This window comes from Sus scrofa, chromosome 15, assembly GCF_054392235.1.
Source record: "Sus scrofa isolate SSC_HxYL_T2T_F1_AM1 chromosome 15, Sscrofa_HxYL_maternal_Yorkshire_Landrace_v2.0, whole genome shotgun sequence".
Classification (NCBI taxonomy): Eukaryota; Metazoa; Chordata; class Mammalia; order Artiodactyla; family Suidae; genus Sus; species Sus scrofa.
In genome coordinates this window covers 82,950,613-82,962,986 of record NC_139397.1, presented here as the reverse complement: position 1 = coordinate 82,962,986, position 12,374 = coordinate 82,950,613, and the positions used below count along the sequence as shown (strand labels likewise).

Sequence of the window (12,374 nt, the reverse complement as noted above, 5' to 3'; positions counted from 1 at the left end):
AAACCGAGCCCAGTTGGGGAGCGTATGCTGGCATGTTGACTGTTTGAAAATTAGAAAGGAGAATCATCCCCTTGTGTGAAATTTACTTTTAGTACGTTTTGTGGCATACATTTAGAGGATTATAAGATAAAGGAAAAAAACATGGAGAGTTTATATTAAATATTGCGTGCTAAAATATTCTAAAATGGTCCAACGGGTTATTTATTTTTACTATCCAGATCTATCCTTGAGGATTTTATTTTTATTCGTTTGTATTACTCTGATTTTGGAAGCCCAGCAAATGCAAAGTGGTTCATTAGTTGAACTCTACTGTAATTACTAAAGCTAATGAGAACAATATTTTGAATGCCAAAGCCAATTTATCAGCTACTTCTTGCAACTGAACCATTTCTGTCTTTTTGCAGAGGAAGTCTTCAGTGCTTACTCTGCTCTGTGGTGGTCTCCAAACGGCACTTTTTTAGCATATGCCCAATTTAACGACACAGAAGTCCCGCTGATTGAATACTCCTTCTACTCTGATGAGTCACTGCAGTACCCAAAGACTGTGCGGATTCCATACCCAAAGGTCTGTGTTCTGTTCATATAGTGGTTCTGTGATTTGATGGGAAAAGAATGGTTTCATTTAATCCTTTCCTGCTAATGAAAATATTGTCAGTCTCTCTTCAACAGCTTGCTGTGATTACTCTTGCTGAAGTCAACAGCATCTGGCAATTTTAAAGTATTTTTATTATCCCAGGAAAGAGTGTGATTTAAGGTTTTGTAATTTCTCCAAAAACTTTGAGGAATGACAAGCCGAAAAAGATGGGGAAAAATGCTTTTGAAAGAGGTAGGGGGAATAAAAATGTTTGAATGGAGGAAAAGAGACGCTGTAATTGAATCACAAGCTCATCTCATTTGTAGAAGTTGGACTGTGCCCTAGATGAAGTTGAAAAGCGTGGTTATATGTCAGGTTGTATTACTAACTAACAGACACATGACTAGCTTTTAGTGGTTCTAGCATAGATTTGGCACTAATGTAAATTTCACACGTCCTACATTTGGAATAATAGTGTCATGTCTTTGTTTTCAGGGCTCTTTCCCCCTTCTGGGTTGCATGTTTATGAAAATTGAAGAGCTTTATTAAGCAGTGTAAGCCAAGGAAGTTGGAGATTTAGGAAGGAAAGGAACCAGGATTTTTCACCAGCATCATAATAATAATAGCCATGCTATCACCTAGAGGAAAATCTAATAGTAAAGTGTTTTTGCTGTAAGCAGTTTGGGAAAAGGGATTTTTATTTTTACCAACTCACTCCATTTGCCTTATGAAGAGCTGCCATTTTAGGAAGACAGAGGAAGTTAAAAGAAAAAAAAAATCACAGACTAAATATGGAGACGTATTTTCAGTGGAATGTTATTTTTTGAAGAGAGAAACTGGCAAAAAAATACCATAGAATGTTCTCACTAAAAATATCATATTATTTCTAACTAATTTGTCAATTGAAGATCTATGTATACATATAAAACAATTTTATAGATTTCTGTCACAATATTGATTGTAAAGCTCCAAATTAGTGAACCTGAATTTGGAGTGGAAATGATGGCTTCCTAATTAGCTGTTTTGGCTTTTGGCTCAGGTAAATGAACTTTCCTAGTGGATTGTATCTTGGGCTGATCCAGCTTATTAATCCTAGTGGTCAGCCGTCCATCATCTTATCTCCTGGAGTCAGGGTATATTTGCAAATTAATAGAATTGATTTTAACCAATTTGTTCTTGTTTGTGCAAAATGCATAAATTATGAACATTCATTATTTAAACAGGAGTATTTTGGGCCTTCATGTCATGTAGATATCTCTTCCTGAACATGAAAAGGTTGCATTTCATGACTCTCTCTTATGTTGATTTAATCTATATTAAATTGTTTGAAAGCGCCTGATTGTTTATCATACCATAGCCCTAATAGACATTTTTGTACAGCTTTAAATGTGTGTGATGTTTTACCTTTTTTTGTCAATACCAATTCTGTGAATGTTTTTTTCCTAGGCAGGAGCTGAGAATCCAACGGTAAAGTTCTTTGTTGTAGATACCAGGACTCTCAGCCCAAACGCCAGTGTAACTTCCTACCAAATCGTTCCTCCGGCGTCTGTGTTAATAGGGTAAGACACTTGACCCAAATGCTTTTGTTGTAAACAGTTCCACAGTTCTCAGGGAAAACACTTTCTAAAGGGCAGAATCAATGGCACCTTCCATGCCATCACCTGGCCTGGCCCGTCATTCATTCATCCATTCAGTCACTCTTTGCTGAATACCTACCTCCTGTCTTTATGCCAGGCAAAGTTCCAGGGGTGGGGTAGCACAATGAATAGAACAGCCAGGGTCTCCAGTGTCACAGAGCCTATATTCAAGATGAGGCAGGCAGACTACAACCAAGTAAACAAAGATATAAAAAGTGATGGAGTTCCCTAGTGTCCTAGTAATTAAGCATCTAGCCTTATCACTGCTGTGGCAGGGATTCGTTTTCTGGCCCAGGAACTTCCTCATGCCATGGGTGCTGGCAGAAACATAAAATAAAACAAAATAAAATAAAATAGTAAAATAAACTATGAGGCAGTAAAATGTTGTGAAGACAATCAGAGGAGAGCAGATGCGATGATGATGGTGGGAGCCAGGTCAGGGAAGGTCTCTCTAATAAGAGACCTGTGAGCAGTGACATAAAGGAAGAAGGGATTGGCCACCTGGAGAGCATGAGTAGCTGTATCCAGGCAGAGGAAGAGCAGGTGCAAAGTCTCTGAAGAGAGAGAGTGCTTGGTGCAGCAGAGGCCCTGATAGGAGGTCACAGAGTCCAGAGAATTTGTGTGGAAAGGGGAGTGATGAGGGTAAGGTCAGATCGCAGGGGGTTGTGCAGGGCCTGGTCAGACCTAGAGAAATTCAGGGAAACCATGGATTAATTTTAGGGACCCCTATGACACTGATGTGCCTCATGCTGTCACTTGTTTGAATGATCCTTAATGGTCTGAAATCCTCATACCTTCCTTTGTTCTCCCGTAAAGATAAACACCAAATTGCATGAAGCTTATGGCTTTCAGGTTGCTCTCTATTCTTCTCCCACTTATGTTGGTTTTGTTGTTGCTTCTAAATAACTAACATATATTGAGCATTCTCTATGTGCCACACACAGGGCATTACATGCTTTATCTTATTAGTCTTTAAGTAACTCCAACAATTATATGTATATTCTACAGATAAAATGAGGCCCAGAAGTTAAGAAAATGACCCAGTAGGGGTTGTATTCAAGCCCTTCTGACTTCAAAGAAAGAGCTTGTAAGCACTCTGGGAGGTGTCTCTCCCTCTGTGTGAATTCAACTAATGCCCTCAGATGCCTGAAGTCATCAGCAGAGCAAAAGGGAAGCATCTTCCTTTTCAGGGTTGCATGTACTACATCAAGCATACTGTAGGCTTTGATCTGTGGTCATTAATCCATTGACTTGCTTTAGAAATATCTATGTTAACCCATTCATCCCCAAGGAAAAGTAACTATCAGTAAGTTAATTTTTTTTCCCCCAGTTTGTCCAAGTATATAAACATTTACCTGGAGGTTCTAAAATCTGCTGTTTGGTCCTGTCCAGACATCTCTTCCAGTAACATGATTAAGCACCCACTTTTGACACTCACAGTTTTCCATAGGGCTGAGTCTGCCTTCTGGCACTTACAATAGGGCAGAGGATATAAAACAGGTCAATAAATGATGCCCATACTGCCTAAGACAGGCATATACAAAAGGCTAGAAGCATTCTGAGGAAGGGGTGATGGGTGTTCCGTCACCCCAGGGGATCAAAGGAAGCATCCTTGAGACTGAGCAGATTGGACAGGCCGGGTGGGGAGGAGGAGCTTTGGCATGAGGACCACGGAGCAGGCAGAAGCCAGGAGCTGCTCAGCAAAAGAGCAGGAGACCCTGTGTGCCCCTTGGTCCATGCCAAGCATCTGGTCTGCAGGGAGGATGAGCCAGGAGCTCCTACACTGAAAGGTTTTAGATCTGGAAGGGGCTTTGGACCTTACACATGTTTTTAAGGACCCAGAAACCTCTGTTCAGGTGAGAGACGACATAGAGTTGCAGTACCAGTGAGCAAAAGGCAGATAGCTGCTCAAGTGACGGGCCTGCATGCCCTCCTCTTCCTTCAGGAGTCTCAGAATAGACAGAACCTACAGGGCTGCCAGAACACACTTAGAACACCACTCTGAGACACAGATGAGAGATCTGAGGTCCAGAGAGGTAACTGTATTTGTTCAAGGTCACACAGCAAGTTAGCATGGGAGCTGGGAATAGGATGGAGGCCTGCCCCTGCCGGGCCAGAGTAGTTGAATAATGGAGTTAAAATGTATTGGGTGTGGAGTTCCCATCATGGCTCAGCAGAGGCGGATCTGACTAGGAACCATGGGGTTGCGGGTTTGATCCCTGGCCTCTCTCAGTGGGTTGGGGATCTGGTGTTGCTGTGAGCTGTGGTGTGGGTCGAAAACTCAACTCAGATCTCGTGTTGCTGTGGCTGTGGCGTAGGCTGGTGGCTACAGCTCTGATTTGACCCTTAGCCTGGGAACCTCCATGTGCTGCAAATGCGGCCCTAAAAAAAAAAAAAAAAGAAAAAAAGGCAAAAAAAAAAATGTATTGGGTGCTTACTCTGTTGGGGACTGTGCTTGGTGCTCTTCTCACGTTGTCTCATTTATTATCCACATGCTGCCTGTGGTGTCATTTTCACGGTCGTTTCACAGATGATAAAGAGATGACATCTTCCCCACTTAGACTTTCCAGGGCACAGCTGTGAATTTCAGAGCTTAGGATATTTAAGCAGTTTATGGACTTATTTTTCACCCTACATGCATGAATCCTTAAGTCTTTGTTCTTTGTAGTTCTTTATGCTGTGCTCATGCCTCACTCACTGTGGATATGTCCTATGGAATGTATTTGACCAAAGAATAATTTGAGGAAATGCTATAGAAATGTGTGATTTATGAAACTGCCAATCCAGCTCTGATCTCTGTTAGCACCAGTACAGCTGCAGCTTTGCTAAAACCAGGCTCAAGCTCCCCTCTGGAGAAAAACCTTCTAGTCCACAGTGGTGCTCTGTTTTCTGGCTTGATACAAAGATAAGCAGGGCCAAGTTAATTCAGGCCAGTTATGCCTCTTCAGCTGCCCAGCACCTGCTCTGTGTCACCCTCTCTGTAATCCACTGTCTCCTGGAGCACAAGGCCCTGCAAGAGTGCCACTCTTCCTCTGCCCGCACATGCCCATCACTAATTTTCTCCTTAAGCCTCTCCCTCTCATCACAGAGCTTCCAGCAGCTGAAATCCTACAGGAAGATAAGGCTGGTTTGCCATTTGGGTAGAATGGGCTCCTCTGACGATGGCATCTGTGTTGCTCTGCCATCCTTGATCTAGAGCTCAAATCGATCAGAGTAGTTAAGCTGTCCATTTGTATCAACTGCCTATAACAGGAATTTGAGAGCTTGGAATATTTGGGAGAAAACAGCATATAATGTAAAATCATAAATCTCCTAACTTTTATTTAGAGCAGGGCTCACATGGCTGGATTGAAGCAGGACCAGTTCTACAAGTAGGGGTCAGGCCAAGCCTACAGAAACATCTCTGGTACCTTGAAGAGTGCCTGGATGTAGCAAGTGCCCTATCCAGTGTATGCAGAATAAGTGACTGGATAAGTTCAGTGTGGACAGATGGATGACTGGGTGGATAGTTGAGGGGTATTGTACATGTGACTTTACATGTAGGGGGTAGGAGTTTGTACAGCCAGCACGAAAAATGGCCTTCACAATAAGCTTGCAGTCCCTCTTTTTTCTCTCCTCCCAGCCATGTGAATTCTGATGCCTGAAGCTAGAGGACTGGGGACGGTGTGCTTTACCGCCAAATGACTCTGGGGCCCTATCTCTCCCAGCTCCAGACCTGCCCCACTCCGTTCTCTCTGCTCCTGAGGGACACAATAGATAAAGCTACTATGTCTTCTCCTAAGAGCTGATGCTCCTTGGTCTGTAAAGTGGGGACATCAAGTTCTGAGATTTTCAATTAGGAGATAAATGAAATGGACTGAAATACCCTGGAAGCATCACCTGTAAGAAAATAGGCAGGTTAGTCGTTCACATGAATGGAAACTGCACCCGTCAGATCTGCCCCTGTCCTCTGTGATCTGTCAGTGGCCCCAGGAGGGTTGGTATTCTTGACAGAGCAGGGCGTGGCATGGAGCCTGTGGCCAGTGCTGGCAGGATACCTGTGTCCCTGAGTGGTTCATTGAATTAATTCCTCCGCCATAGGTAGTTACTCTTCGTAGTGGTTTTCTATCCAATATTCGTCATAGTTAGTAATAGGTACCTTATTTTAAGTATCCTTAATAAACCAAAAGAAACATTTATGCAAATTAGGGGAATTACTCTCCACACAACATGTATTAAATGCCTACTGTTTGCAAGGCAACAGTGACATTACAAAGGGATCCCCTGCAACATGACTTTCCAAAGCAAATCTCTCTGAGTGCATTCAAATATGATTTGCTTTATAAACTTCACTTATTCAGTCTACACACTCTCTAGGAATAAATAGATTTCAGAGAGCAAGGAATTTTATCCTGAAAAGAATTAAGAGGGTGAAGCTGACCAGCAGTGTTTATCATAGGGATGAGTGGAAGTGCTTCAGAGGGAACAACTGGGAGCAGGAAATCTGAAGCCAACTGCTTGTTTTGAATCCTGACTCTAGCCCTTTCCAGTGTGTGACCTTGGACAAGTGACCTAACCCCTCTGCGCTTCTGTTTACTTGTCTGCTAAACATGATTTCTAACACAGATCCCTCCTGAAGTCATGAGGTTTATGGCAGCATTTAGACCAATTCCTGGCACAGAATGGACTCCACATGGGTGTGAAACTCTTGTCATGTCCAGAAATTACTTCATTGCTTTAGTATTAAAATCAATCATATTCCTCTTGGACTAGTCCTGTTCCAACAGTTAGAAGAGCTTGTTGACACTATGTCTAACCTGGGGTAGATAGTCAGTGACTTAAGGGAAGCCAGGCTGCCTCTAGAGTCCCTGGTCCTCCTTCTATCCCTCCTCCAACCACTACAACAAGCTTATTCAATATATGCCTCTCTGTTTTTATGGAATAAAATCAGCCTCTAGTGCCAAGTATAGCTGATGATCCTGCTTGTTGGTTTTTTCTGGCCTTATGTCGTTGGTTTCTTTATATCTTTTTTCACGACTCATGGACTTCTTGGTCCAGCATGATGTCAGCTCAGGGCTTGGTTATTCACCTTCATTCTATCTCCCCTCAATTCCAAATCCTAAAAAGAGACTATGATAGAAGTGTTTATATAAGAATTCAAAATTTACAGTCTGTTCCTTGGGTGAACTGCCTTTATTGAGCCCTCACAGGGTGCAGAGTACCCCTTGGGCTACAGAGAGTGATGGAGGTGAGGAGAATCCAGGTTCATGGACCTTTGATCTAGAAACAAGCAGGGAAGATGCCAGATGCATGTGAGTTTCCTGGCTGACTTCCCAAATTCCAATGGTCAGTGTTTTCAAATGGGGTAACGTTACTTTTATAGAGCTGACTGCTGAACCTGAAGCATAATTTACGGCTTCTAGCAGAGAAAGTTTTTAGTATGAGGTGACCCACTAATTGTGTTAAAGGGTTTTCTTCCCACCTCACCTGCCCCTTACTCTCACCAGACCACTTTAGTAAAGAGGCAAGCTGCTTTTAGAGCCCCAATCCTAATCGATGCTTATGGAACCCATGTGTGTGTAGAGGCTTTTTACCCCCTAGAGAGAGGTCCATGATTTTCATCAGTTACAAAGGAACCCTAAAACAATAAGAACTTCTGGTATGGACCAGGGGTTAGCACCTCTGGTCTGCTGGCCCATTTTTGGATGGTCCCACAAGTAAGAATGACTTTTCATTTTTGAATGGTTGGGAGGAAAAATAATTAGAAGAATAATATTTCCTGACATGTGAAATTTACATGAACTTCACCTCATTGGCACATGGCCAGGTTCATCTGCTACGTATTGTCTCTGGCTGCTTTTGTGCTGCCAAGGAAGAGTCAGTAGTTGTGACAGACAACATGCAGCCTGAACAGCTGGCTGGTCCTTTTCTGAGAACGTTTTCTGACCCTGGTCAAGAAAGTTAATTTCAAAAACTTTTGGTTTCTATCTTGCATTTCATTCTTCCACTCAAGCATTTAAAACCAATCCTGGTAAGATTTGTTTGCCTCTCCATTTTCTCATTTAACGCCTCTGCCTTGGGCTCCGTGCAGGAGAGGAAGCCTAGATGAGACACCCTTGCTCTTGGGCAGGCCAAGCAGAGTTCACCCTCTCAGACTCTGCAGCCTGGCAGTTCGTAATAAGCACCATGAGACTGGTGGTAGTGGTGCAAGGGAGGGGGTCTCCAAGAAAGCACCATGAGCAGGGGATATTTGAGTAAATCCTAAAGAAGATAGAGCATGGCTGTCGTTTCAGACTGGGATAGGTTGACAAGGGGGAGCAGCTGAGAAACCTCATAGGGTGTTCATGGGATCTCAGCCTTGCAAACTGGACCACGCACAATTCTTAATACGCAAGACAAAGAACTGAAATGAGGGGAGTCCCTGTTGGTATGAATACAGTGCTTTCCTGAAGGGTGAGGGGCTTTGGTCTTCTTTAGTGCCTGCCACCTACAGCGGGGACAGCCTGGAGGTACCCAGGTACCCAGGGCGCGTCAACACAGCCAGTGTGCGCAGGGGTTTAAAGTGCTCTCTCCAGCACCTGATCCATCCTAAGTGCTCAATAAATATGTGTTTGATTTTGTGTCTGTGAAGGGAATGAATTCTGAGGAAAGACAGAGCCATTTAGGTCACAAAATATGGGACAGGATTTCCCCCTCTGTTCAGTTGCTGCATTCTGCAGAATTTCAGTGGGGGCCAGTTTTGTGCTGCATAGTCCACAGACTTGGAGATACCCTGTGAACAAGAAAGCTGAGGCCCAGCCTCTGAGAGTCTGCAGTTAAGCAAGGAGAGCATAGTGACAAGAAGAGGTTGGGCACAGCCTGTGAAGGAAAGAGCAAAGGCGCATTTTAGGGGGAACGGATATGGCTGTAGGGTCAAGGAGTGATTTAAGAACAGTCATACAAAATCAAATAAAATAAATTATCTAGAGCAAATATTTAGGGAGGCTAGCAGAAAGGTAAATTATGAATTCCATGCATCTCTCTGTCCCTCAAAATGTAGTTCCAAGAAATTGTTAAAAGCATGTGTTGGAGGAGGCTGTGCTGCTTGAGATACCTCTATTTGTATACATTTATGACAAAATACCAAGAGTTTCCTTAATTTCATCACATGATTCATATTTTGACTCTTGAGAAAAGATTGGCATAGCATAACTATTTGGTTTTCAAAGTGTGTACAGATGGCAGTCCATTGTCCCCCCTTTGAAAATGTACTTGAGAAAAGGGTCAACTGTAGTTTCTCCCTACAAGGAAGCATGTTCTAGAGAAGCACATCAAATTACCAGAAAAGACTCAAATCTCAACCAGTGTCCTGGCCTTGCTGTAATGTTCCCCCAAGGCAGCAGAGAACAGATAAGGAGATGTCGACCTTGACATCCTGACCCCACCAAAGGCCAGTGGAGGACTTGCGAGGTCTGGAGCCGAGGTGTGAGGCACGCATGCTACACTCTGTGGGATGTTAGCTACTGTTCTTCCAATTAGATATATTTTCATTTCTGTCTAAAATTAATTACACTTTAAGCTTTAAGAAAGGTTAAAATACTGTTGTGTTAAATAGTTTCAATAACTATTTAAAATTGTCTTTCCATTAAACTTGATTTCGTGGAATAAAATGCCTGCTTGTACCAAGATCTAGAAATAATTATTCTCTTTTCCCTCCCTCCTCCCTCCTTCCCTCTCTCCCTCCCTCCTTCCTTCCTGCCCTACTTTCAGGGATCACTACTTGTGTGGCGTGACATGGGTAACAGAAGAAAGGATTTCTTTGCAGTGGATCCGGAGGGCTCAGAACTATTCGATCATCGATATCTGTGACTATGACGAATCCACCGGAAGATGGATTTCCTCAGTGGTAAAGTTGAATCCGCTTGTTCTATTTCTAGAGCTACATGTGGTCTGAGGGCTGTATGAAAACAGGGAGAGGAAATCAAGTTTGAGTTCCTATTCTTTCTGACTCTGAAGCAGTAAGTCTTGACGGACTTTTAGGTAATTCGATACCCGGTGACATTTCTATTTCAGCTTCTTTCACCAGCCATACTGTTTTAGTTATGGATGCTATCATTTGGAAAAGGGGTGGTGATGACTAGAAAGCCAGAAAGTAGAATTTGTCAGAATTCACAAAGTTTGAGAAAGCCATGGGGGCTCCAAGGTCAAGGAAGCATGTTTCCATGGAGAAAATACAGGGGATGGGAGTGACTCGCTGAGTATATGTGAAACAAAACAAATATCAAGGGGGCATAAGTCTGTTACTGTACTGAGACTATCTTTAAGCAGCAAACAGCTTTAGAAAGTAAATAGATAACTTCTAGACTGAGAGGGTGGTTACATTAAGGCAAAGGCAAGTGTTAATCCAACCTTGAAGTGCTGGGGGCAATTCCAGCCCAGAGACCAAAAGGTCTAGCTGGTGAGTCAAAATGAAAGCCCCTTTGGGACCAATAGCCTCGGGAGGGATAGGGCCTGGGAGAGGTTTGCTGGCATTTTTCAAGGACATCTCTTCAAGCCCTTTTCTGGTAATGGGCTTTGTTGCCTAGATACCTTTTCTGCCTGCTCCATCATAGTCGGGTGCAGGGCAGATTCTTGCCTCAGAAATCATGGGCCCCCTGTATCTTTATTCACTCATTTGTTATTTAAGCAATCATTGAATACCTATTATGTTCTAGGTTCTGTGCAGAGCTTTGGATGGGAAAAGAAAAAAAAAAAACAGAATGAGGCAGGATGGCCTAATAAACCTCAAAATGTTTATTTTCTAGTGGGGAATCCTGTGGTGAAAATGAATTTCATTCATTTCTTGAACACTCACGGTAGCCAGACACTGTGGAGACCGAGGCTCAGTAAGGTTAAGAAGGTTTCTTAGGTCACATGACAGCCAGAATCCAAACTAAAAACAGAACAAAACAAGCTCTTTGCTTCCTGCCATGTCAATATCCTAATATCAGGATATTGTGACCTAGAAGAGTATAAGCAAGGTACAAAGGAAATGTAAGGCAGAAGAAGATAACTCTACTGGGGGCAGGCACAGGGGTATGGGAGACAACATGGAGGAGACCTAGGGCAGCCTCGGTACGTTACTGCTTGTGGGGCAGATGGAGGCATCCTAGGAGTAGAGACCCTCTGAGCAGAGACAGTGCAAAGTCATCTGGGGGTGAAGAACTCAGAGCCTGCAGGGCCTGGGGGTACATAGGACTAGGGGTTGAAGAAGGGGCACAATGGTGAGAATTGAGGTTCAAGATATAAACTAAGGTTCAGGTGCCATTCTGAGAAGTTTGGCCTTACTTTGTAAGACATGGGGAGCTCTTTCAAGCTTTTAAATAGGAGAGGATGATAATGAGATGGAACTCTCTGTTTGCTTGATGAGGTCAGCTGTGGGTTGAGCAGAGTGGAGAGCAGACTGGAAGGAGAGAAGAGCAGCAGGATCTCCAAACATGAGAACAGGGTGATGGACCTGGGAAACCTGACATGAATGACGCAGTAACAGTGGAGAAGGGCAAGAGAAGTCAGAGAACTAGAAGACAAGGACTGAGGGGGCAGCTGTGAAGAGAGGGGGCATCTAGAATGATCCCTAGGTCTCTGGCTTGCATGAATGGGGCCACTAAGCAGGAGACAAATGAAGGAGTAAGAAGCTGGTGGGGATGGGAAATGATAACTATGTAATCTTTGGTTCTGTACTTGTTCAACTGAAAATGCTGGGTGAGCTTCCAGGGTGGCATATGGGTTACTCATTCAGGACAGAGCTTTAGGCAAGAGATGTAAATATTCTAATGTAGTTACGTAAAAGGTACTAATATAAATACAGACATGTCAGTGGAGACAGTCTTCAGCTAAGTATAATCCTTCTTATATTGCCACAAATTTCAGCTGAAGAATAGAACTCATATCTTACTTCTTTGTATTTTTTCTCTCCCTAGGCCCGGCAACACATTGAAATCAGTACCACTGGCTGGGTTGGAAGAGTAAGTTGTAAGAGTTATGGGGTTTTCTGTAGTATGGATTAGAGACTCAGAGCTATTTAATAAGTAGATATGCCAAAGGAGACCTCTGTGTTGTTATTAATATTAATAGAACTATTTGTTGATCTATTTCTCATAATATTTAAATGCCCTGTGGAGAGATATCTTTTTATAGAGAAGGACAAGTGAAAATTCCAGAGAGGA

General features: G+C 43.0%; 1 protein-coding gene across 1 annotated transcript in view; it reads left to right on the top strand.

Moving 5' to 3' along the window:
* The window catches only part of DPP4 (dipeptidyl peptidase 4), a gene marked incomplete at its 5' end in the record, with an annotated part of 81,213 nt that overhangs the window by 36,045 nt on the left and 32,794 nt on the right, over positions 1–12,374 (top strand). The window contains 4 exon segments of the mRNA NM_214257.1: positions 405–565; positions 2,021–2,133; positions 9,940–10,075; positions 12,129–12,173. Of these exon segments, the coding sequence (NP_999422.1) occupies positions 405–565; positions 2,021–2,133; positions 9,940–10,075; positions 12,129–12,173 (455 nt within the window).